Source organism: Perissodus microlepis, chromosome 15 (genome assembly GCF_051167445.1).
Source record: "Perissodus microlepis isolate ML-2025 ecotype Zambia chromosome 15, ASM5116744v1, whole genome shotgun sequence".
In the NCBI taxonomy this organism is placed as follows: domain Eukaryota; kingdom Metazoa; phylum Chordata; class Actinopteri; order Cichliformes; family Cichlidae; genus Perissodus; species Perissodus microlepis.
In genome coordinates this window covers 35,385,180-35,410,510 of record NC_140475.1, presented here as the reverse complement: position 1 = coordinate 35,410,510, position 25,331 = coordinate 35,385,180, and the positions used below count along the sequence as shown (strand labels likewise).

The 25,331-nt window shown below is 40.2% G+C and overlaps 1 protein-coding gene across 1 annotated transcript in view; it reads left to right on the top strand.

Moving 5' to 3' along the window:
- The first annotated feature begins 8,028 nt into the window (after nucleotides 1–8,028).
- Nucleotides 8,029–25,331, top strand: part of rnf13 (ring finger protein 13) — a 39,663-nt gene continuing 22,360 nt past the window's right edge. The window contains exons 1-4 of the mRNA XM_084952883.1: nucleotides 8,029–8,240; nucleotides 13,398–13,637; nucleotides 13,781–13,861; nucleotides 19,402–19,524. Coding sequence (XP_084809009.1) covers nucleotides 13,524–13,637; nucleotides 13,781–13,861; nucleotides 19,402–19,524 — 318 coding nt within the window. The 5' untranslated portion in view covers nucleotides 8,029–8,240; nucleotides 13,398–13,523. The remainder of the gene's footprint in view (nucleotides 8,241–13,397; nucleotides 13,638–13,780; nucleotides 13,862–19,401; nucleotides 19,525–25,331) is intronic.

The following is a 25,331-nucleotide window of genomic DNA, read 5'->3' as shown; positions in this document are numbered from 1 at the left end:
TTGTAGTGAAGTCCACGATCAGCTCCTTGGTCTTGCTGATGTTTAGGAGGAGGTTATTCTCCTGGCACCAGGTCTCCAGGTTCCTAATCTCCTCCAGGTAGGCTGTCTTGATGTTGTCGGAGATCAGGCCCACAACAGCAGTGTCGTCAGCAAACTTGACAAAGGAGGTGGTGTCTGATGTGGCTACACAGTCATAAGTGTACAGTGAGTACAGCAGGGGGCTTAAAACACAGCCCTGAGGCGCTCCAGTGCTGAGTGAGATGGAGGGGGAGACTTGTTTTCCCACCCTCACTGATTGGGGTCTGTCTGTGAGGAAGTTGAGGATCCACTGACACAGTGATGAGCTGAGTCCTAGTTAAATAGTCCTAGTTAAAGTCCTAGTTAAATAAGAAAAAAATGACACTTAATTTTCACCAACAACACTTTCTACATAATTTACATGCTTCAACAGGAGTACGATGAAAGGCATTTAAAACCTTAGGAAATATTATTTCTTCAATCTCTCAGCACATTTAGTCACAGAAGAACATTTTCAGTCAGCTTTGTTAAAAGTGTGACATTTATTTGCTACAACAACGAAATTATTAGAATAAGAGTTAAAAATGAGTAATGATGGACTCCTTTTGATCTTAACCCTGAAGTCTAAAAAAAATTGATAGATGTAAAATTATCAATTTATTGTGTTTAATGTGCCGGGGGGAAAACACACAGTAACACCAGTGACACACATCTGGGGACACATATGGCACACAGCTGCGATATACAGTACTTTAAGAAACATTGATGCTTGAAAGAACTGCATGAACAGCTTTTGATCAAGTTTATTTGCACAGTCAAATAAAGTCACTGGTGTTACCAAGATCCAGTTATTAAGTAAGGGCTCTAGTGTTATGTAAGGGAACATGCCCGTGACAATTTTCATGAAAAATGCCTTTTACAAAATGGCTGCTACAGGGCATCAAACCACATGGTGTCAGTCATATTTATTAAAAAAAAAATATTGCATTTTAAATGGTAAAAAAAAATCTTTTTGACATAAAAGCAAAGCTGTGGCCACAAGCACTCATATGGTGCTTGAATTGATGTATAACTGATTTAATAACCAATACTGTCAAAGTGATGGAAGGTGTACTTGTTCAAATAACGTAGTTTCATGTTAGGAAATAAATAATTTTCAACTTTGAAGCATTTTTTTAAGTGTAATATTTCTTTAAAGGCCAGGGACAGAAAAACAGACATTTCCATTGAATGACCTCATAGTGGATACTTTTTAATTCTAACAGTGCGTGTTTCACAAGAGACATGCAGCCAGAGGTATAAATGTCACACCACTTTAGCAGAATTATCTACGTATTTGTACTCTACCTGTGTGCCCCTCTTTTGTGGGTAAGTGTATCAACTGATACTCAGCTCATCAATGACAACACGGAGCTCCTGCAGCTGAGCCTGTGGTGGTTTGTGAAGCACCCATCTTCAGCTGCTCAGTTTTACAAAACATTTACTTTTTTCCCCCAAAATCAAGGTGTTTTTATATTCCCATTTAAAATCCTCTTTTTTTTAATGACCAGAACTACACTTTAGCTATAACCTTTGAAAATATGATTTCAATTCTGTACCCTTGATCAAAAAGTGTGTGTGTGGTTTTTTTTTTTGTCTTTGAGTGTGTTTCACTTTCATTAAAAGAAATTAAATCAAACAGACTACGTTCTTAAATTTCATTGTGACTCAGAAGACACCCAGTAGTTGTTTTTCTTAGTTGATTTATGTGAATATAAATCAACTTAATATATACCCTGTGACAGCCATATCAATGCAGTCTCCAGCCTTAAAGTAAAGTACTGATGGGTTGTCCAACTGCAGTTATATACAGCACCTTCAGTTACATAGCCTTGTTGCCTAAAACTATTTTACAGCTGCTTCCTTTTAAAACAAATGCCAACTACTGTCTTTAACCGTTACTGTAAGTGTGTTACAAAACTGTACAATGGTGACATGTTGAGTTGTGTCATCCCTGATTCAAGGCCAGTCCTGACTTGGTCTTTTGTCTCATAATATGTTGCATTCACAAACACATTTTCAGCTCTACAGGATAACTATATATCCGTGACTTCAATCTTTCTGTCCTTCTTTTTAATAAAAGGCAGAGACACAGAGTGGCAGCCTCACTAAGCCTGGGGGTAAAGTCTCTGTTTCAGTTCTTAGTTTGGTCTCAGGCTCCCTGGGTGGTTGAAGCCATCTACCAATAATTTACTCCCTAGCATGGCTCTGCAGGCAGCAGCAGTGTGCTGGGATCGATTGCAGGCTGCTTTGTTTTGCCCCAACTGCAGCAAGTGTTTGGATGCGATGGGAAGGCACATATTTCTAAGAAGTACAAGTGAGCCCAGCTTGTCAGCTGCAAAGAGCGCACAGTCCTTGTGACCATGCTGAACTGCAATTTTCAAAGGTTTACAGCCTCCAGGGTCCCGAGAAGCCAAGCTCAAAATGCTTTTGGTGATAAAGAGTTCAAGGCTGAGGGTTTGGCTGCTCTCTGCAGCTGCTTGGATGAGACACTTTCCGGCGTCTTGGTGTGCTGTTGATTGGCACCACAGTCAGTAGGGACGAAGTCCCACTGGTTTCCCAGGATGTGTCCCCTTCTCAAGCAACCAACCCAGCAGATTCAGGTGGCTGGAAGTGGTGGCAACATACAGCGCCACCCACAGCTAAAACTAAAAATAATTACCTCTACAGCACTCACCATAAAACCACACACTTTACAGAGAAGCACAGAAGAAAAGCCTGACATACCTGTTTCAGTGCCATAGTCCAGCCAGTTGCATGGGTACAGTTGGACACCAGCAGGTGTGCAGAGTCTGCACAGATACCATTGTTTGCAGTTTGGTCACAGACGTACAAAGGAGAGACCTTAAGTCCTGCGACTGGTAACAATCCTCCTGTCACAGTATTGAAAAGGCACATCATAGGCCTTTGTTCACTCGGAAACAATGGCACAAAGACGTGGAAGTTGAGGCAAAAGCACAACAGCAGTCATAATCCACGTCTTTCTATTAGTGGAAACTTTGCAATCTGTAATAGAAATGTCAACTAAACTAGCACAGATTGTAGTCAACGCCTTAAAGTGGCATGTTTTTGTTTGTTTGTTTTTTTTTAAAAAAAAAAAGGTTATGTAAAAACTGTACACAGGGAGGACACAAAGTATCATTATAAAATGATTCAAGAGTTTGGTGCCACACAGTGGTTGTAATTATACAGTAACATGGAGAAAAGCGCCACCTTTTTTTGACTAAATGGACTGGATTACACTGAATGTACCTGAAAGGGTAAAGAACTGCTTTACTTAAAATGAATGCTTTTTATTTACTTAAATTATAAACAGAGCTCTAATGTGGATGTTTGTTTGTTTTTTTACATATACTAAATGAGTTGTTAGATGTAAAACAACACGACAAAGTGAGCTGGACCGAGGCCGACACTATAAGATGCACACAGGTGTGTATGTGTGTCACCTACTAAAAATAATGAGGACAAACTAGAGATTTTACACAGCTGTAACTGATTTTTCACTCACATTGGAACATCTTGATTGATCTGTATTAGCGTATCAGTCGGACATAAGATCTACTAATTTCAGCACCTGCATTTAAGTAAGATGATTAATGATAGTGTGCAGTGCAGGACCCTTCAATAAAGCTTCTGTGGTAGAAAGCATTAGACCATTAACATTACACGTTTTAAATCCTTTCCATCTTCTCTACACCAGCATACGTCATACCTTATCATCTGCAATCTGTTGGACACACCCAGCAGTCTATATAGCACCACCCTACCTTTTAATTAACCAATTACCACACAGTGTAAAGGGATAGTTCATCACTTGAAATTCTATTTTGTGTTACACTAAATCCTTGAATTGTTACCTATAAAGAATATGGAAATACTAAGAATATATAACATTCTAGATTGGTTACATTGAGATTACAATGTTAAGATTACATTGTGTACATTATAAAGTCTGGTGCAGTACTTGTGGATAGAAATCTGGGCTGCACGTGACAGTCCAAACTGGAATTTTATTGATGTCACCTACACAGCTGACCTGCTTCTGTTTTCACAGTGACGTTGCCACATGTGACTCTTGGTCACAAAGTTCAGATGGAGTTAAATATTTGTTGTCTGACACTGCAGTATGAGCACAGTGTGGTCTACATCAGCATGTTGCTGTTCTAATTCTTGATTTTCTTTAACTTTAGGTCAGCAGTAAGCCTGACTTCATCACTCAGCCATTCTTTTGTTTTCAGCTAAAGTGCACAAGCGAACCAAGAAGGGGACGACCACGAGACAAAAGGTTGTGTGGGCTCGTTTGGAAACACGTCCCCGACCCCCAGCACTCTGACGTCAGCTCTTTGCTCTGCTATTTATTGAGAAACTAAAGAACAGCCCCAGTGTGTTCAAGGTTAGAGTAATGTGAAACGTTTTCCGGATTTTATAGTTCTGTGAGGTTTAACAAGAGGCCGCTCATTTACATTTGACCTTTCAAAGTCTAAAGGAGATCCTGGTTTTCCTTTTGTTCACTGCTGACCCAAATGAAACAGTTTAACGAGATTCTCGACCTACATTTTATAAATATTCCTGTTTATAGACACAAATCAGGACACACACATACTGTCTGAATGTGGAGACATACATATATCAAACAAAGGAAGCCACAGGATTGTAAAGGTGGATGCTTTTATGGACCACACATGCTCCTCTTAAAAAATTTTTTAAAAGTCCATTTATATTTCTTTTTAATTAAACCATGAAAACTTCAACCATTGCAGGTTTCAGTTTTTTTCTTATGCGTTTTTTAAAATTACTTATTTAATAAATACTCTTATATTTATAAGATATCCCCCAAAATATTTTAATTATATATTAATCCTTCTGTGCTGGTTGATAAAATGAGAAGGGAGCACTGTAGTTCCCCTATTTTACTGAGGAATAACTTAGATCTTAAAAAATATGTAAAAGCTGTTTTAACTGTTTTGTAATAAATACTTTTTACTTGCCGATTAAATTGTGACGTTAAGTAGACGAAAAAAAAGAAATGAAAAGTGTTCATTAGGAAAAGTATACCCTTTCATGGTGTGATACTTTAGGCCTGGGTAGTAGTTTTGGAGGTGGTATTTGAGATTACAGGCTGAAGTTTCAGCTTGTTCGTGGCTTGGGGGGAAATTTTTCTACATGCTGGTGTTTGTGTGGATGGTTTTGTGCCTGCGTATTGCTGTGAGCAGTTCTTGTATGCACCTCAGATGGAATTCATTTCCTAGTGTTTATGATGCATGACACATACAAGCTATTACTAAATGATGCACACACTTTGCCTGTCCTATTGTTGCTTTAGACAAAGGCACATAATTGGCACACGGAAGAGGGCATCATTTTCATTATCCTGGTTATAAAACAAAATTAAAACGCATAACACAAACTTGAAACAGGCTTTGTTATTTAGTCATTAACATTTTCAAAGGGTCAGCAGGGAGCTCCATTTTTGATTTAGCAGAACTACACGCTGGATGCCATTCATTTTGCATCCCCAAAGGTATTTGTGCACTAACTGGAGATCTTTTGCTTGTTAGCCAACTGTGTGAACCACTACATTATGGAGCCATTTTCTAATATACTGACTTCATGTGATTCTATTCCTGTCAATAAACAGATTAACCTCTATTTAACAATTAATTGCACAATGGATTTTATGGGAGAATATGCCACCTGTAAAGATGCTAGTAGCAGAACTTCTTTGAATAATGTGCCCCATCACTTACCCTGAAGATTCACTAAGATGAAAAACTGAAACAGGCATGCCTCCTTCAGTGCATCTATCAACACATGACTGTAACCTGTCCTTTATGTTTGGGCTTAGCTTGAGGCAGAAAGGAAACAATAACATTGTAGGGTTGGAAAGGCAAATAGGTGTAGAAAATGAAAGAGCAGTTTAAGATCCAGGTAATTACAATTTGGAGTCATGGTGCCCTCCTCCCTCTAGGTGCAGAACCACTATCTTTCTTTTTTACAACTCTTTATATTCTACTTGTCTCTACCTCTCTCTCTCTGTGTGTGTGTGTGTGTGTGTGTGTGTGTGTGTGTGTGTGTTGTGACTTTTCCAGGACTAGGGTGTGGTCCCATCTCCACTTACTGCCCTCTCCACTTATTGGCAGACTGTTGTTCTGCTCCATGTGGCAGTATACCTCAGGGCCACGTTCTACTTTAAAACACTTACCTGTCAACTTGCTGACCTTGATCTTGGGACTTACTTGCTTGTTTTCTTCCTCCTTCCTGCCTGTTGAGAAACTTTCCTGAATATCTGCGTGACCCACTCTCTCTCAGTCTCAATTGGAGACTCACCTGTTCACTCTGGAACCACAACACTCCAGAAAAGATGCAGAATACTTACCTGAGTGAAGTCCTGGTCTTTGGAAAACCACCTTTGATTATTCTCTTGAAACTGATCGTTTAAACCTGTTGAATCATTCACCTGTGTCCTATCATTGAGTCCCCAGCAATCTTCCATCATGGTATGAAGAGTGACGAAGTTTGGCCACATAAAACAAAGTTGTGAACATGTAGTAAACGCTTTCCCCCCCATATTAGGTTAAGGTAAAAGCATATTTTTGTGCCTCTGTTTTGACATCTGTGTCTAATATTTTTTTGATCTCTGTAACCATCCTAAAGCCCAATTAGCCCAATTAATGAGCTTCACAGTAAAATATAAAAATCCAAACAGAAACATTTGTCCATGCTGACAACAAAAGTCATCTATCTGCTGTCTGATTTAGTTTAGGGGTTTCGGGTGTTTGCTAAATGCAAGAGAGTTGGACACTGCATTGTATCATCGTGCTGGTAGTTGGTATGGGGTGTTTGTGCTGATATGCTGTATTTGTTTTTGCTGTGCATCATTTCAACTTTGAAAACCTAAGTTGAGCTACCATGTTCTTTTTAGAGAGAAGAGGCATTCTCCTGGCAACTTTTACAAACAATCCATACATGTTCATCTTTAACATTTACTCTACATTTATTTATTTATTTATGCTCCCCAAAACCTGTATAGTCCCCTGTACAGTTTTTTTTGTTGTCGTTGTTGTTGTTATTTTTTTTTTTTTTGCAGTTTCTCTGAGCATTGCAAGATCTGACCTGATATTGGAGTGAATTTGCTGGGACATTCACTTCTGGAAAGATTTGCAGCTATATTAAATGCTTTCTAAGCTTTCTCAGTCAGGAATGATTGCCTTCAAAATGTTTGGAAATACCTTTATAAACCCCTTCTAAGCTGATGGGCAGCAGCAATTGCTTCTTTCAGATCACTGTTCTTCTTTGGCATTGTGTTATCTGGATGAGAAAACAGCCAAAACATCTGCTTTACTAGAGGTGCTTGCCCTCGTTGATGATCAGTCTAATGAGATGGTGTAATTAATATGTCATGTGTTGTAGCTGTGGTTCATCAGAAGCGAGATAAGGTACTTAGAAAATATTACTTAAAGTGGCATTTCTCATTATAAATGGTTTATTGTTTTAGTCAGTGCTGTATACAGTACTTTACTTTTAGTGACAACTATTTTCTATTTCACAACTATTTTCTGGCATGTGTATAAAAACGTACAAATAGATAAAAACTACAACCAATGATCCTTTGAAAAAAGAAAAGATGCACCCCTTTTTCTTTAGAGGGTGCTAGAGTTTTAAAAGTGAGTCCATTGTATTCTGAGGGGCGGATGCTAACTTCTGTGGCGATAAGAAGAACCGTTTGTTTCCCCGGTTTAAAATATATGGTTTCTTCCAATTTTGACTTCTGTTAGCAGGAAATCTTCTAAAATCTCTAAAGCCACTGCAGTGCAGCTCTAAATGTAGCCTGGCAAGCCCCCCCTCATCTGAACAAGGCTGTTAACGGCAAATGATTGTACCGTCACGTGGATCTGTTTACGTCTTGAGTCACTTCCGGAAAAACTGACGATTGACAGGTGCTTTATCCAATCAGAAGCTGGAAGTAGAGTAGCGGAAGTGTGCGCTCTCACTTGAAAGAAGAAGCTAGCGGAGGGATTAAACTGTTTACGGTCGGGTTTTTTAACCCTCCGCTCTAACGGAATGTAGTATATCAAAACCTTGAACTTGCATATGTATCTTTACACAGCTTACAGCAGAGGAAAGCTATGTCGCTGTCAGCAGCTCAGTTCCTGGACGAGGTAAACGCGCAAGCAGAAATAAAGGTAAACACCCGGGAGAAGCGGACTAGCCACCCATGCTAACCTAATGCTAAGCATTGTAGAGGGACGCTCTGTTTTTGTAGCTAGCTGCACACCTTTTAGGGTGTCCTCCCTGATTTATTTATGTACACAGCTACATCCGCAAAAAGCGTTTCTATTTTAAAGTGCTTGACATTACCGCTGTCATTATCGTGGGAGGAACTGTCTTGTGTGTAAAGGGTATAATTATTCTCTGGGGGTTGGTTAAACTGTTTTCTGATGTGTCGCTGAAAAAATTGGGGAGTGTGTTTCCTCATATCACTCATGTCAGGCACACTAATAATTAAATATGTCCATCGTGCCGTCATTGCACGAGGTTTTTCCGTAAAATGCTGCTGTCATTTGATGTTTAGTCATCATGTGCAGGTCCCCGCGATGTTGCTTTCACTTCCCCTTTGAGCTTTTTTAGTTATTAAGAAAGAAAACTACTATTTTACTCCGGTTTAGTCTTTTTTTTTTCTGGCTGTGCTGCCACAGTTTTCACCTTACTTGCTAATAATTTGTTGGATTTGGATCTAATAGTTGTAAGCAGCTGTTGTTGTTGAGAATGCAGACTGGTAAGAAAGCATTTTTGAACATTTTTTCTTTGGATTAATCGATAGCTCTATCACGTTGTGCAAATAAACCTTAGTGTTGGGTTACAAGTTTATGTTGTACTGTATGTACCGCCATAGCTCATCTTTTCTATGCATCACTGAGATAGGCGGCTTTAAGTCTGTATGTCATGGATCATTAAATAATAACGCATAAAATTATTTACCTTGTGAATTCATTAGGTGTAATGCCTAATTTTAAAACATATCGTGTTGGGTGGAGTCCTCAGAGATCCAGGACTAGACCCAGGACCAGGGCACAGTGTGATGACAGCAAAAATATCATGTCATATTTTTATTTCATCTTGATGGATGAAATTCTTGGAGTGGATGTAAGCGACTTTTCTGGCCACAAAGTTATGAGGCTTAGTATCTCTCTGCATCACACCACTTTATTGATAGAATATCCTCCACAAACCATGCTCTCAATTATACCTAATACAGGTGACAGAAGTAGGATTTGATTTCAGTGTGCAGCTGTGGGTGTGTTTGGTCTTCACACATTCAACCTTGATGGCCATCTCCTCACCGTTGGCATGTTGGTGCGGATTCCCAACTCTCAACTCCATGGCTTCACCTTTGTCACCTGTGTTAGGTTTGTGTGAGAGCTCAGTTTGTGGAGGTTTCTCATGGGATGGTTGTCAGACAGACAGAATGATGGAAGCGGATTCTGGCAGCTCTTGTAACCCCAGCTCTTAGCTCAGTCTTTAGTTGCATTCCTTGTTAATCCTTTAACACCCAAGTATCACAAATGCTGCCTGGAGTTATTTTGTAAGTTTGGCTGTAAAATGAAAAAATAATTCTCATCATTCAGGAACCATTTGAATTTCCTCTCTAGCCCAATGTGGTTGACGGGTTATGATAATGTGAAGTACACACGGTAAACTGCTGCAGAGCTGATTTTTCTGTGTGCAGACAGCAGTACCACGTGAATGCTTTGTGCTACCGTGGCACAACGTAAACTAGTCTTCTCTTCACAAATGTTAACAGAGTTAAGTTACTTAAAGAGTGCTTGTAAATAGGGCTGTTCGATATAACGATATATATCGGATGACGATATAAAAACGTCTATCGTTTCATTTTACGCTATCGTTTGTTTCGTGGTGTCGCAAAATAAACTGTTTACGGCAATATTTTTTCATCGTTTTGATGGTCACTGTAGTGGTCCGCTTGTTTATGTTTCACATAAACCTTTCACAATAAAGCTCAAGATCCTGTTGAGACTTCAAAATAAACTGAATCACGTGAAAGAGCAGATTATTTACGGATGGGAAGTAAAAAAGAGCCGCCAGGTGCTAAAAAAATAAACCTTAGACTCAAACATTAGAACAGGCTTTTCCCCGCAGCACGCCGTGTAATAAATACTCACAAAGAAAACGGTGGCTGTTAAAACTTATGTCTAAAAATGTATAGTTTCATGCATCGGTTAAAACACTCAACTCCAGCTACATGACGCGCAGCTGGAAACACTTCCCGCAAGTCGAGCTGCCCGAGATTCACAGAATTTACAGAAAATGTTACATTTTTGTGATTTATATCGTTATCGGGACGATAGAATTCTTATATCGGGATATGAGATTTTGGTCATATCGCACAGCCCTACTTGTAAAGTGGGCTCACTGGTGGACCCACTGGTCCTGGGTGGCAGAGCAGAATATCTACCGAATGAAAGTCAGTGGATCGATCCCTGACTTCTTCAGTCCACATGCTGAAGTAACCTTGGGCGAGATGCTGAATCTCATGTTGCATCCACTGGAGCGTATGTGAATGTTAGAAAGCTCTTAGGCATAGATGTAAGTGGTGTATGAATGTGTGTGTGATTGGGTGAATGACATTTGTACCTCTTTAGGTCCTCAGCTGGGTAGAAAGATGCTATGTAAGTACGGGTACATTCCTGATTTAATATTAAGTGGATAGCAGAAACTGAATTTTTAATTAATGTAAAATTTTAAATAGGTTTTTGGCTTTTTTGTGTGAACAAAAGAATCTATTATTTTCAAGACTTGCATAGTAAAGGTGATTTATTATGCCTCTTTCTAGCTCTATATACACATTTCATGGACTCCACTAGAGAAGCTCTGCAAGTCATCTTAAACTAGGTTTTCATGCAGGCTTTGAGTATTCAGAGCTTGCGCCTCACGGGGATTACTTTACTTATGCTAACCTCATTATTTGAAATTGTCTTTAAAGAAAACATCTCATATTATATCTCTCTATCTAGCTCTCTAAAAGAGAACAAGACAAACTCGTAATGAGTCCTGATTGGCTGGAAACAGTTACTTAAGTAAAGGCGAAGCCAAAGAGAAAGTACCTAAAGTTCCACATCTCTCTGATTAAAAGTACTTTTGTTTTGAGATTGTTTGACTTGGCTGAGGGCATCAGGCTCTGCCCTCACAAAGCAACATGCTGTACTTGAGGTGCTCAGTAAAACCTTGTTTTGTGGGAAACGGCAGCAGCATTAGCAGGACAGTAGGGAAAGTTACATAACAGCACTTTTGTTTCACACAGATGTGATCAGAGCTCAGAAGTAAACAATTTAAAGTGACTGTGCAGATTGGACGGCTAAAATGGGCGTGATTCATGATTAAATCCACAATAGTTTGTTTGTAGCTCAGATTGAAAGAAGATGTGCCTGTTATTTGTACAAGCAGATATTTTTATGTACATTTAAATCACTAATTTTAGGAAACGAAAAGAGAACATTATTATTAAACTCACTTTGTATTTCCAGATTATAATGATTAAAAAAGTTTTCTTCGAGGCAATAATGCTACAAGTCTCAAGTTTACATATAGTACCTTAATAATAAGTGAGAACTGGTGTTGCTAAAGCTGTTAGTGCCCATCTGTACCCAGCATCGCTGCTACAGTAATCTAGATAAACTAGACATGTGGCATTAGTCTGTCAGTGCGTTACATCTTAAGCATACACGTAAGATCAAAAGTTCACATCGCATACACATCCTTCTGACTAACACGCTCTTCCTGTATTGATCTGATTAGAAAACGTTTTCTCTGAAAGGCTCACAGTAAACTTGAAACTCCTCATGAACTGCTTTTCCAATTTGGCAATAACACCTAAGCCTGGAAGGCCTTCAGCTCTTAGTTTCTCCTGACCAAATCACATGCTCCCCTCCACTTTGCGACCTTGATCCCTTTTAGCTCTGATGTTTGGGATGAAGCTCACTAAAAGAAAACAACATGATATTCTAATATTGACTTGCAGCGATAATCTAATGAAAATTTGCTCCAGCAGCAACCTGAAAGTCATGCTTTTTGTCTTTGTTTGCCCCCCAATAAGGGTCCCTCCCAGCATCCAAAAGAAAAAAAAAAGATTTCCTGATACTAAACCTGGGATTTATACCCTGCTCACACTTGTCTGTAAAGTTTATTAATAAGAGCAATGAAAGGAGACACAGGGGAGGTGCTACAGTTGATAAGTTGTCTTTTTTTCCTTGACAAAAACATTAAGTGTACGATTCTTCAAAATTAACAGATATTACACAAAATTATGCTCAGATTCAAAATGAATGCTTTGTGTTTACCGGATGTACTGGAAATGGAGTAAGACTACACTCAGGCAGAGGCTTATACATTATGCTTATGCATTGTTGCAGCAATCTCTAAGCATTAGAAAGCGTCATCAAACAGTCTAATATGTCGATGGATGAAACCTGACAGGCACTGTAGCTCATGTGTTTGACAAACCTGATACTTGGCCACTTTGAACTCTGCTGTGGACTAAATTATGGGAAAAAAAAGCATTTTGAATTTAAGAAAGCAGCATCTGGTTTAGTTGTTGGCTTTCAGTGTTATTAAAGGATTGACTTGTGAGCATATATCAAAGACTTGTCTGCTGATCTGTCAGTTCTCTTCTAAGAGAACAACCTGATTCCTAGAAGGTCTTTGGACATTAAGAGGGTCTAGTTTCTACGAACTGTCTAAACCCTGGAATAAACTTTATTCCCTGCTTTATTTATTTATTTTGTCTTCTGGCTGTAAGCATTTTCAGATCCATATTTTTGTTCTATAGGCCTCTATAGACCTAGAGGCCTCTTATAAAGCTTCCTGTTGACCTAATAGAAGATTTCGTCATTTTGGGGGAAGGGTGTAAAATTCAGAGAGATATAATAATCAACCAGCAGTATTCTTACATCAGTCCACTGTGCTGTAGTTCTTCATACAAAGGCTATCACCTCATTCAAATCAGTGTGTTGTTTACTTCTGAGTAGACCCGATTCACAAAGTTTCTTTAAAGACTGGGTGCTTATGATAATGTGGTGATACTGAGCTAAAATCACAAATATTTTTTGCTAAGTCCATTTAAAAAGTATAATTTAATTAGGTCATCTAATATTGGCATGGTGGACAGTAAACCTGATGCGTGAAGCGCTGAGTTTCCTTGACAAAAAAAATGCTATTTTCCAAGTTATTCCTGGCAAATTTGCCATTTTTCTGAAATTTGCTATGAAGGTGTTGGTGTTTAGGCTTTTAAAATGGGTCTAAGTGTACACCAATGTCGTTTCCAGGTGTGACCACAACAGTTGGCGTTTCGGGGTCCAGCTACAGGCCAGCGTGCGTGGTCATTTGTGTGCCTGCTTCGTGTCGTTATAAGTGAGTGGCTTAGCAGCTGGGGGTTGCAAAGTGATGCCAAGATGCTGCTGTCCCTGGGAATGCTGATGCTGTCGGCCACACAGATTTACACCATCTTCACCGTTCAGCTCTTTGCCTTCCTCAACCTGCTGCCCGTGGAGGCCGACATCACTGCTGTAAGTAATCCTTTACACAAACGCATTTAGAAGACCAGTTATGCTTCTTAAAGGAAAACCATTAGATTAAGAAACTAAACCTGCCTCTTTATGTTTTCATAAGTGTCTTGAACTGCTGGTGAATTAGTTTTCCTTTCTTTCAGTTCTCATTTGACAACAAAACGGACACCTTTGATGATTTGCCCGCAAGGTTTGGCTACCGGCTCCCCAGCGATGGACTTAAGGTGAGTGCAAAGAGGCACCAGGTTTGTTTTTATGACTTCTGGCTTAGATGTTTGCTGGGAATTTTTCACTTTACAGCTCCATTGGATTAAAGTTTAGACAGCTAAGATGCAAAGTTCCCAAACTCGAGGAAAACTATTTTACATGTCCTGAAATCTGAGCAAAGTAAAGATCGTTACATGTACGGTCAGAACAAAACCTGGTTGTACAAAACGTGTTGATGCATGTGGCAGAAAAAAACCTTTTAAATGCGTGTAATTTTTAATGCTTCTAAAATTGCATTAACATGACTAAGTTTATGAAAACAGTGGAAATATCAATAGAAAACAAAATAGTTGCCAACATGAAAGGCTGATTTTTATAAAACGTGCAACTCTGCTACAGAGACTTACAGATCACACCCCAGATGGGCTCAAATGAAGGGCTGTTAAGATTTAATTATATGTGGTGAAGGTGCTGTTAACCATTGTTGCTTAGTGTTGAGGATTGTAATAATCTGTGTTGTTGTGAGGCTTCTGTATGACACTGTGCAACCAGCAGTCCTCTCAGTGGTTCTCCTACAAAGCTCACAAACAGAAGGGGTGATTCATGTCTGCTGCCTAAGCGGGTTATTGTGGTGCTTCCCACAGTGAAGAGCTCGCTTGTTGTTATCGTACAAAGGCTTTTCACACCAGACCAAGCTGATATTGACATGCTTTGTGCCTTGTTTCGTATTTTCTGTTTAATGCCCGAGTTAAATGATCTCTACTCAGTAGTATATATTGATCACACTTATCTGAATTTAAGAGCACCATGACATGAAGTGATTCTTGTAGGATTGCAACAACTTGAATATGAACTTCAAACAGAGCCTTCGCTGTTTCCACTTGCACAGCGTGGGCTGTTTACAGTCTCGATGCAGAGCTACTGCAAACATATCTGTACCCACCGTGCAGGGTGACATAGAGATGGGGTTAATGTGCAGCACGACAGAAAAGTTCTGTGAGATTTGAGAATGCAGAAACTGGTGAAGGTTTGATTTTTCCTGTTAATGCTAGTGTAGTCAAAACATGTATACATTCAAAGGTAAATGTATAGGCACAAATACTTTTTTACTTGGTGATTTTAAGTTGTTTTTATGCCTTTTGTGCTGTAGACAGTCGTCGGCAGAGGTTTATGTTGTCTGATTCTCCATCCGTCCCATACCAGTGAATATTATACATCGGGATCACTCTGAGGGAATTTTTTGAAATTTGGTTATATTGATTAGACTGGTTAGATTTCAAGTTTAAGTTCATTCTGACACAATAAAACATGTTTTGTTTTGTTAGCAAAACTCAAATTTTTAAGTGAATTTGACAAAGTTTTCACAGATTAAAGAATTTTACACCGGGTACCTTGCTGATGCAACCGCCAAGAGCTTTATGTCTCCTCCTGGAATGTGTAAACACTCCACTGTCTGACTGGATAAAATGATGGCAGACATCGTATAGAAAAACACCCACTGAAACAATTTTGGTTTTAAATCTTTGGGAGAACTTTGCAACAGCAAAAATGGAAATGAAAGAATTACTTCGAGGAACAAGAAGCTCGACAAACTTCTTTTTTTTTTTTTTTTTTTTTTTCATCGGGTTTTGACACATTTGATTGAAGATTCTATATTTCCTCTTTTTTAATGTCCTGTGACAACAGAAAGTGCCCGAAGGCGTTTGGAAATTGCAGCTGGATGTTGAGATTTGATTCTGTCCGGTCTTTGGTGATGACATTTTATATCTGAGAGATCAACGTTCACGTCTGGTTGGCAGCAGCTTACGATTAGTTGTGATATTATTGCCGACACGAGCAATTGCAATACCATTTGGCACCAGCATGTGATGTGAAGTGAAGTATTGTACGAAGTTCACCATCATGGAAAGTTTTAGTCTTTATCAGCTCTGCAGGTGATTCTGGAAGGAATCATCTGGGTACTGTGACCTCCTATTTATTTATTTATTTTTTTAAGACAACAATAAATCCAACTTGAAATAACTGCCCCCCCTCCTCCCCCCTTTTTCTTTATGCAGTTGAGTTATTTGCATACCACCGCAGTTTCAGATGTTTTGTTTTCATTCCTTTTTTTAATTTTTTTTTTTTTTTTTACCCACTTTCATTTCCCCAATCCGAGCCTGGTCAGTAGACACAGTTTCACCTCGCTAAAGTTTACTCTGGAAAGTCCGCGGTTTGGCTCATGCATCAGCAGATGGTGACCGACTACAGCTACGCCTGGCGTTGTTGTTGCTAAATGATCCTCAGGCACCCGTTTAAAAATAAGGAGCTTTCTATTATTTAAATGGATCTAATGCTGCATTCAAAGACTAATTCAAAAAAAATAGTTAAAAACCTAAAAAAAACTTATCAGTATTTGTTTAGATTTTTTTTAAACTACAAATACAGCGCAATATATCATTACTGTAGTACATGTAGCACATAGCTGTGATTACTGTACTGTAGCTCAGTTTGTTTGTTAAACCACAGTAGAGAGAAGGCAGGAAAGCCGAGAGGACGACCAGGGAATGATCTCAGGTCAGATTCAGACCTGAGCCTTACAGCACATGGGTTGCACCAGATAGTTCTAATTATTGTTTGTGTCTGGATGACTTAATCAACCTTTATACTCTTTCTGTGTGTGATGAGTAACTTTGTGCCTATTGCCTAACCAGTCCATAAATGGATCTGACCAATCAGACCACTGCGTTTGACAACGAGTGTGCTCATAGCTCAAAATACAGCCTGGTACTGAATATACAATGATATGGAAATAGGGTTATTTTACTATTTTACCTCAGTCACAGCTAGAAGCTGCTCTGGGTTGATTTCTCTGCTTCCTCAGATGTGATCCCAACAAGATCTCAAGAAGTTAATGAACCCAGAATCTCTTCTGTTCTGTCTAATTCTGGGACATACACATTTCCTCAGTGAAATGTGACCCAGAAACATACCACTTTTTTTTTTTAATTTTTTTAAACATATGTACACTGCAGCTGTACTGCGTCAGCGTACACGTGAAACTTAATGCAGGATGAGTGCATTAAGTTTCAGTAAGATTGTCCCAAAACCAAAATGTAACACTAAACAGGGTGAAGTCAGTGTCTGTCTGAATAAAAGCAAGCTCTCACTCAGACAGCATGACAAGCTCGCTGGTCATGCATGAGGTCGGGTTTTGAAGTGCTTTATGCAGGTGAAGTAATGAAAATCATCATATCTGAGAGTGGAATCACACAGGTTTTAATCTGCTTACAGAGAGCCTCGGTCGAGCGAGTTATTAATTGCTTTGTTTCTATCTCTCTCAACCCCGAGCAAAGCTGCAAACGAGCCCTGTGGTGAGATTTACACTGACGGGATTAAGTGTAATCACTGTGCAATCATTTGAAAGAGTTGGCTTGGCTCTTGAATTCTGCAACAACACAAAGTCCCACAGTTTGTTGGCACTTAGGCACTCTGTTAGCACTCTCTGCAGTTGTTTGTACTCTAGTCAGTAGGAGAAGGAGAAGAAATTAAATCGTTTTCTGATCCTATTTAACGCTGACTCTCTTTAAATGTGATTATCAGTTTTATTTTGGAGAGCGCTACTCCACTAACAGGTTTTATTAATTATTAGCCTTTATTTGAAGCGAGATTTAAAGAAAATGCTTTGCTGGGTTAATTGCTACTACCGCAGCAGCTCTGCAGTCCCACCTCTTCTTTGTGTTCTTTGTGACATTCGCAGCTGGTTAGTTGTGCAAAAGTGCTTGTGTAAGAATATTTGAACCACTGCATTCTTTCCATCATAATCATGTTAAATGAGTTGTCCTCAGATGGTGCTTCTTCCACATTTGGTTTTCTTGCTATGATGGGCTAAAAAAACTGTTACGGGATAAATTAGTGCTTTTTAAGAGTTACTTTTAAAATTTCTTTTATCTATAATGTGTTTACCCTTTTTTCACATCTCTGGAAGCATCACAGCTGAGGTGCACTGTCTTTATTATTATTAAAAAAATGCCTAGATGTTGATTTAGTCAGAGTTTAAGGTGATATCGTCTACTGGTTAAGTGCGGTCTTGTTGCAGAAGCAGAACATTTGTATCATCTCGGTTTGTATTTTCAGGATCCACCCCCAGGTATTTCCTGTTTCTTCCCCGGCTCCTGTCTCTGCATTCTGCAGTACTTGCAGATGTTTTGGGGGTCTTTTTTAAATTGTACAACAGAGGGCGCTCTTGCCACTGGTTTCAGGAGTCAGGAGGAATGTGAGGCAGTAGCACAGTGATGTCATTTAACAGCAAGGCTGGGCTGCGCTGGAGGCACCCAGAGGTGACGACAATGTGGGAAGCGGGTGATTCCTCACGTTCCTCCAGTCTGTGATATTTCAGAGAGCTCCCTGGTCTTTGAATTTGATCTTCCCGTTAATGTTAAACTAAAACCAGACACTGCCTTTAGTCAGCAGCTTTCTCTTCCGTGCTGTCGTTAACTTCCAGCTGATTTGTTGGCATTTCCCGTGTTGAGTTCAGCCGGTGTTCTGGAGGCACAGAGGTGTGGCAGCTGGCAAGATGTGCACAAAGAATATCAGTTTCCTGCTGGTTGAAACTGGCCTTATGTGTGTGGTAGAAAGTGCTGACTCTCTTTGATATACTGGGCTGGCTTTGTATATGTGAGAGAGAGAAACACAGAGCGATGGAAGTGAAGGCAGAGTCCCAAAGTCCCACAGCAGCTCACACTTCCTGTCTACCACCCTGCCTTAGACACACACACACACACACACACACACTGGTGTTAGTTACACTTCCATTAAAGCGGCAGAGGTTTTTGAAATAGCTCTCCTCGTGTTGATTTCTTCTCCATGCATCTCATCTGGTCCTTTGCTTAGTCACTTCTATTTTTGTCTCCATTCAATTTTTATTTCTGGTTTTCCTATTTTGTCCGCAGCTATCTTTTGTATCTTTTGCTGTCTGTGCTTTTGTATATCTTTCTTTTATCACTCCCAGGCTTTCTCTTTCTTCTTACTATCTTCTTCTCGTCAGTCACTTCAAAGGTGTTGTTGGCTATGTTACTAAGGCAGGAAGCAGCAGCAGAGAAGAAGAAAGAGGATCAGATTTTTGAGACAATCTGAGAACAACAGCATCCTTGATATGTAGCTGACTGTAATATGTATGTGTCTTCATTCCAGTGGAAAGTTCTGCATTCATTATACATGCATCACAATGTCACATGAATATGGTGCATGTAGGGGTTGCAAACAAATGTTGCAAACCAGCAATTTATTTTCTCCAGCTTTCTTGATGGATGCTGCTTATCTAGGAGGAGAAAGGTTTAAAGCTTTAGATTAAGGAACGAAACTCTGTTGTTGACGCATGTTAACCACACACAGGCACACGCAGATCCCAGAAATCTCGCCTACAATGTAAATCTTGGAAAGGACTGAAAAAAGGCACCTCAGATATGTTTGAAGTTTGAAAACGTGATCTAATTCTTGTTTAACTTGTGATATAAGTGAACCAAATAAAGATAAATTTGGATGGAAGTCACATTACCCCTTCATAATATCCCCACAGGGCTTCCTGATTGGCGCTCGACCAGAAAATGCCTGCGAGCCCATCGAACCCCCGCCGAAGGAAAACTTGACGGGCAACTTCATCGTCCTCATCAAGCGGTTTGAATGCAACTTTGACATCAAGGTACCATATTCACACCAACGATCACACACAGTATATTACCCCAGTTATTGTGTTTGAGTCCTTGTCTGAACATCTCTAGTCCTGTTGTTAAGGTGCATACCCGAGCAGATCCTGTGATATTCTAATTACACTGAATGATTTTGACTGCTTCCTGTGTGAATGCTCATTTAAAGCACTGAGAGCAACAGAAAACGCACACTATTTCAGCAGCTGTAGGCTGGTCAGGGCCCTGCCACTGTGTGCTTCACAGCGCATTCGTGTCAGCAGGTGGTGTTTCTGAGTGGATTCTTACCAAAACTCCTAGATCAGCTCATCGGGGCAGAAAAACAGGAAGAGGCCATTTCCCTAAACACAGTTTCCTGCCTCTTTCTTTTCCTCCTGCAGCTTTGTGTGTGATACCTGATGTGTGGAGTTGAAAAATGTTGGTTCCCAAATGAGTTTCCCAAAAGAGGCCTGAGAGCCGATCCTCATCAGTCAAGTCAAGTGTGTTGGGAGCGTAGTTGTTTCCCTCGAATGGTAAAGCAGAGTTAGAGTAATGTCAATCATGTTGTAATCCTGACCTGTCAGTTTAAAGAGGAGAGGGAGAGAAAAAAGAAAAAGCTTCTAAACTATGTAATAAAGCTGCCCCCCTCGAGTTTTCTAGTCGACTAGTAGCTGCTAATTCAATGGATTAGACTACGAGTCGATTAAATACATTTGTGGGGTTAAAGAGAATGCGATTAAGCTTCATGTCGCTGCACCGAGCATCCGACTGGCTATTTCATGTGGCCAGCTTTGGGATAATTTATTGTTTTTAAGCTCAAATTGGCTTGAGGGGGCTCTATGTCATCTTTTAGCTTTTTAAAAACCCACATTTGGGGTTTCCTGTCATGTGTAACTAGGAGCTGCTGATAACGTCGCTCTGCGACTGACTGGCTTGAGTGTCCATCAGTGAGGTCACGGTTCGTCCTGTGACCAACCGACCAATCAAAACTCCCTCTGTCCTCATTGACTGTTTGGGTGACTGTCAGGGGGAAGAGTTGCTTACAGTGACTCTGGGTTTAAGCTGCTTTTAAATGGCTCAGGTTTCGAACACATTTTATTGATTTGCGCAGATGTGGAAAAGTATTCACCAGATTTTATTCCCTCCCACATAAAATCCATTCGTAAGATGAGAGCCAAATACAAATCACAAACATTATGTGCCCTTTTTTTCCCCCAGAGGTCTTGAGGACACATTTTTGCTATATGAGTTTCCATAAAGACGTTCGTCAGGAACAGCATCTATCCTGAATCTCTGCCAAAAACTTTACGGTTCCTCTCTGAATAAAAAAAACATCAACCTTGACATTTGAATAGCCAAGAGTAGTCATTAGAATAATTTGGCATTTTACTATTGATGGAGCACCCTGACCTGACTATTTTGGATGATCTGTGCCCAAATTAAATTTTTAAGTGTTAAATCTGATATGCCTCACACTGCCTGTTGCTCACAGATTTGGAGTAGCAGAGAGGAGAGAAAAGAGATGCAGCATTAAGATGAGTAATGGGCTAAAGGAGAGGAAGGCATGCAGCCTCTTGGCCTCTTGTTCCATTTATCTGTCTCATTTTCTTTTTTCTTTTTTTCTTGTACTGTTACCTTTTCCATTCCCCCCCTCCTCACCCTCCCCGCTCTGCCTTATACCATCTGGGTTGTGCCTCTTTATTCATTCAGTCTCACATTTCCTGTTTTCTCCCCCCTCCCCCCCCTTTTTTTTTTAACTCGTTTTATTTTCATTTGCCATCTCTCTCACTTTTTCTCGCCTGCTATTGAAACTGTTGAGCAGCCATCAGCCATGTAGCCTTATAAGGTCTTACTGCTACACACACACACACACACACACACACACACACACACACACACACACACACACACACACACAGACACAGAAACATGTTGACAGACAGGGCAGTGAGGTGTTTCCTGAGCTGGATTGTAACCAGACTCCACATAGTTGTGTGTCAGAAACACACACGATATATACACAATGCACATATTCTACTCCATCATAAGCTGCCATTTAACCCTCTGTGACCCTCCTATGGAGCAGCTGAGATTTTTAAATTAATTATGTTTTTTTTTTTTAATCGTGTGTGTTTCTTGAGAGACTGAATCATCAGCCATTAGTCATAATTAATTTTTTAAATTTTTTTGGAGCTGCTCATATTTCACAGCTTCTTCTGATCAAAGTGAAATTATTATTGTGTTAAAGCTTCACTAATTTATTTCTTGCCATCTTTACTTGTTTTAAGCCAGAATTTCCCTTGTCCTTCCTAGCTGCCAACTGTGCATCCCACCACGCTTGTGATGTCAAACAGCATCACAAACAAAAAAACCCAGTGATGAGTACAAATACTAAAGCTGCTGTACTTGGTGTCCCTGATAACATAATAATAATGAGTATGCCACCAAAACACGTATGATTTGACTCATGCACATGTTGTAATCATGTTTGTTGACATCTGTTCCATAAAAAGGACAAAAATATACATATATGAAAAATATTCATAAGGAAAGCTGTGGATGGATGGAGGAAAGGAGTTCTGATTCTTGTTGTTGCTATAACCACATACTTACTATTTATAATAGTTTTAAACTTTACAGCAACACCATAAAGATAAAGGCTAAAACTAGTGAAAACTAATAAAGCCCAATTTGATAATTATGAGAGTAAACAGACATTTGTCAGTAATCTCTGGGTGTGGGTGTCGGGGGGGTCGTCTTTATGTCTCCTTCTCTTTCTTTATCACATCTCCAATCTCCTTTCCCCCCCCCCCCTCAGTCTCGCTCTCCCTCTTTCTGTGAGGTCTCACTTCAACCTTAATGATTGGTCATCTACACACATCATCACTTGGAGACACACACAGACATGTGGCTTGCCCCCTCCCCTTAGCACTCTCTCAATCACTCTCCCAGTTGTTTCTCTTTCTTGCATCCCTCCCTCCCTATCACTCACACACACACACACACACACACACACACACACACACACACACACACACACACACACACACACACACACACACACACACACACACAACCTCCCACCCTTCCTCCCTCTTAGCTGGGCTCAGTTCCCTCCAGAAGCTGCAGGGAAACAAAGGAATAATAGATTCCATCTTGACTGAAACCAGGCGCTCATCTGTGGGGGTGTGTGTCTGCATGTGTGGGGTGCAGGGGTGTCACCCCTGCATGCCTGCAGTTTCGTCCTATTGCCCTCTATTTCTTTGTCCTTCTGCAGCCTCCTGCAGCTATTACACCTAGCCATTAGCATCCAGTGATCAACAGCGCAGAGTTGTAATGGATCCTGTGGCAGTAATGCCAGTAAAACAGACACTCGCACACTTAACCCTTCGTCAAGCGTTAGCACCTCGTGTGTGTGTGTGTGTGTGAGAGAGAGAGAAAGGGAAGGTCGTAGGAGTCTGTATTGAAGCAGGATCAGAGATAGGGAGGGGTGAAGGGATGTTAACAGGCATGCTTGCTCATCGTGTGTGTAAGAGCAAAGCATTCCTCCATGGCCTTTTTTTTTTCTTTCTTTTTTTGTAAATAAATCTCCAGAGAGCGAGGGTTTGCACTTCCTGTGGACTGGGATTCTTTGAGGTGGTGCGGAGCGCCTCATTGGTGACCTTTCTGGGAGGAGGAGAGGGAACGGGACAGGAAACTCTATACCCTTTTCCTCCCCCTCTCATCCATGAGCATCCCCTCCTTTTTTTCCCCATTTCATCCTTTGCTGAATGACCATCCATCCCCCCCATTTCCCCTTCAGTAACACACACACACACAACAAGTCTGTATCTGTTGCAATATAATATTCTAGTTATGTAATACAGACTCTTCTTTTACTCCTATAAGCTGTCCTTTTGCACAGTCAGTCCCTCTGCTGCCCTCTGTGTGATTGTTTTCTGGTTTAAACGGTTCCTACTGATCCAGTCTGTGAATGTTTTCGCTCTTATCTGGTTTTGGGTAATGTTTGTGCAACAATTGTGGCAGGTAGAGCTGACAGCTTTCTGTCTGGTGGAAAATTCCCAATCATTGACCTAAGTCGTGCTATGATTCATTCGAAAACTTACCGCTCAAAGTCAACCATTCAGTCTGGCGCAAAAGCTCTTTGTTCTGTCAGGAAGCTGCAAAATCCAGGCGATAAGATTACACATCAAGCACATCTCCCATTAAAAAGCCTCTTGCTACCAGAGTTTAGTTAAACATAACCTGTAACCCTGTACTGATGTGATTCAGGAGCATGGTTGAAGAAAACTGGCATATAATTAGGGCTCACATTGTTACTTTACTAATTGTAACTTTGGTTTGTTGTTCATGAACTCAAGTCATTAAAGAGTATTCTTAAGAAATAAAGGAAATTGGCACTGAAGGTTTCCTCTGAACATATCCTGATTCAGGAAGATGTAATGAGTGCCCAGGGCATGTTTTTGTTTTAACTCATATCCATGTAATTCTACTTTTAAATTTCTTACATGGTTACTTTTTTAACTAATGCAAACTTTTTTTCTTATTAGTCTGAATAGAAAACTCTAAATCAAAGCCAAAGTTGAGTCTAACAATCTTGTAACTCTCAACAGTGAAGTACTGTCTTGAATTCTGGCATGTTTACTCTATTAATCCCCATAATAAAAACATTTGTAATGGATTTGTCTTCCTGTTCACTGTCACATTAAAAGCTTACACTGATTTTGAGTGGAAATTGGTTGTACAGAGTAAATTCGGCAGATGTTTTTATGTGATCTGTGTCGATGAGAAGTTACAAAGTGCTTATTCACCAAGTCAAAATGTTGTTGCAGAAATCCAGTGAAGGAAAATGTTGGGTCTGTGTTTCCACAAGCCCCGCTAATTCTAGAGACTTATTCATCATGAAGAAAACAAGACAGTCGATCGATCGATTATTTGCGCAAGGGAGGCCTCGTCTGTGTCCACCACGAAAATGACCTCCAGATCTGACCTCCTCCTGCTGCCTTTTATTGAGAGATAGTTCACACAAAACACGTCAGAACAAAGCCACGCCCCCTTGGTTCTAAGACAGGCATTGTATGTATATGTGTGAACTTCTGTATTTAAGTGTGTGTGTGTGTGTGTGTGTGTGTGTTCCTGCTGATCAAAGGGTCATATAACATAAAAGCAGGAGGAACATCCTTGGTCATAAAGAGGGTAGTCTCCCCCACACCCTAGATGGTTCACCCTAGATAACACAGTGAAGCCATACAAAGGGGAGGAAGTTTACCAACATCAAACAGACCTTCATAAGAATGTTCCTGTGATTAAAAACACTACTGCCCCCCATCCAGATTCTCGAGAATCTGGGGAGGGGAGGACAGAAAGAATTCCTTAAAACGATCTACAAATGGTAAACATAAAAATGACAAACATTTAACAATTCACTCTAACAGAAAAGCGTGATAAACGGGTGACCGGTTAAACATCATCACTTTAGGCACAGTCACATCATCCTAAAGATGCTGACGGGCGACCCCTGGTACCACGATTGGTTTCTAGGGAAAAATGTGTATTCCCCAACTGTTTGGCGAGTGGTTTCTGTAACGACTTTCCAATAAACTGGCACGTTGGTGTCACATCACCTAAGCAGTTTCTGGTGCATGCCCCACATCTGTACACAAGTCCAAACATCTTTGTGCCTGCTAGTCTTTTTTTAAATTATGTAACACACAGCTCTCATTCAACTTATGCACCCCAACTCCAGATTGTCACTGCTGGCATACCTGCTGCAGAAAACACGGTCAAAAACTGTTGCGCTTCCCTGAATGCATGAACCTCTTCC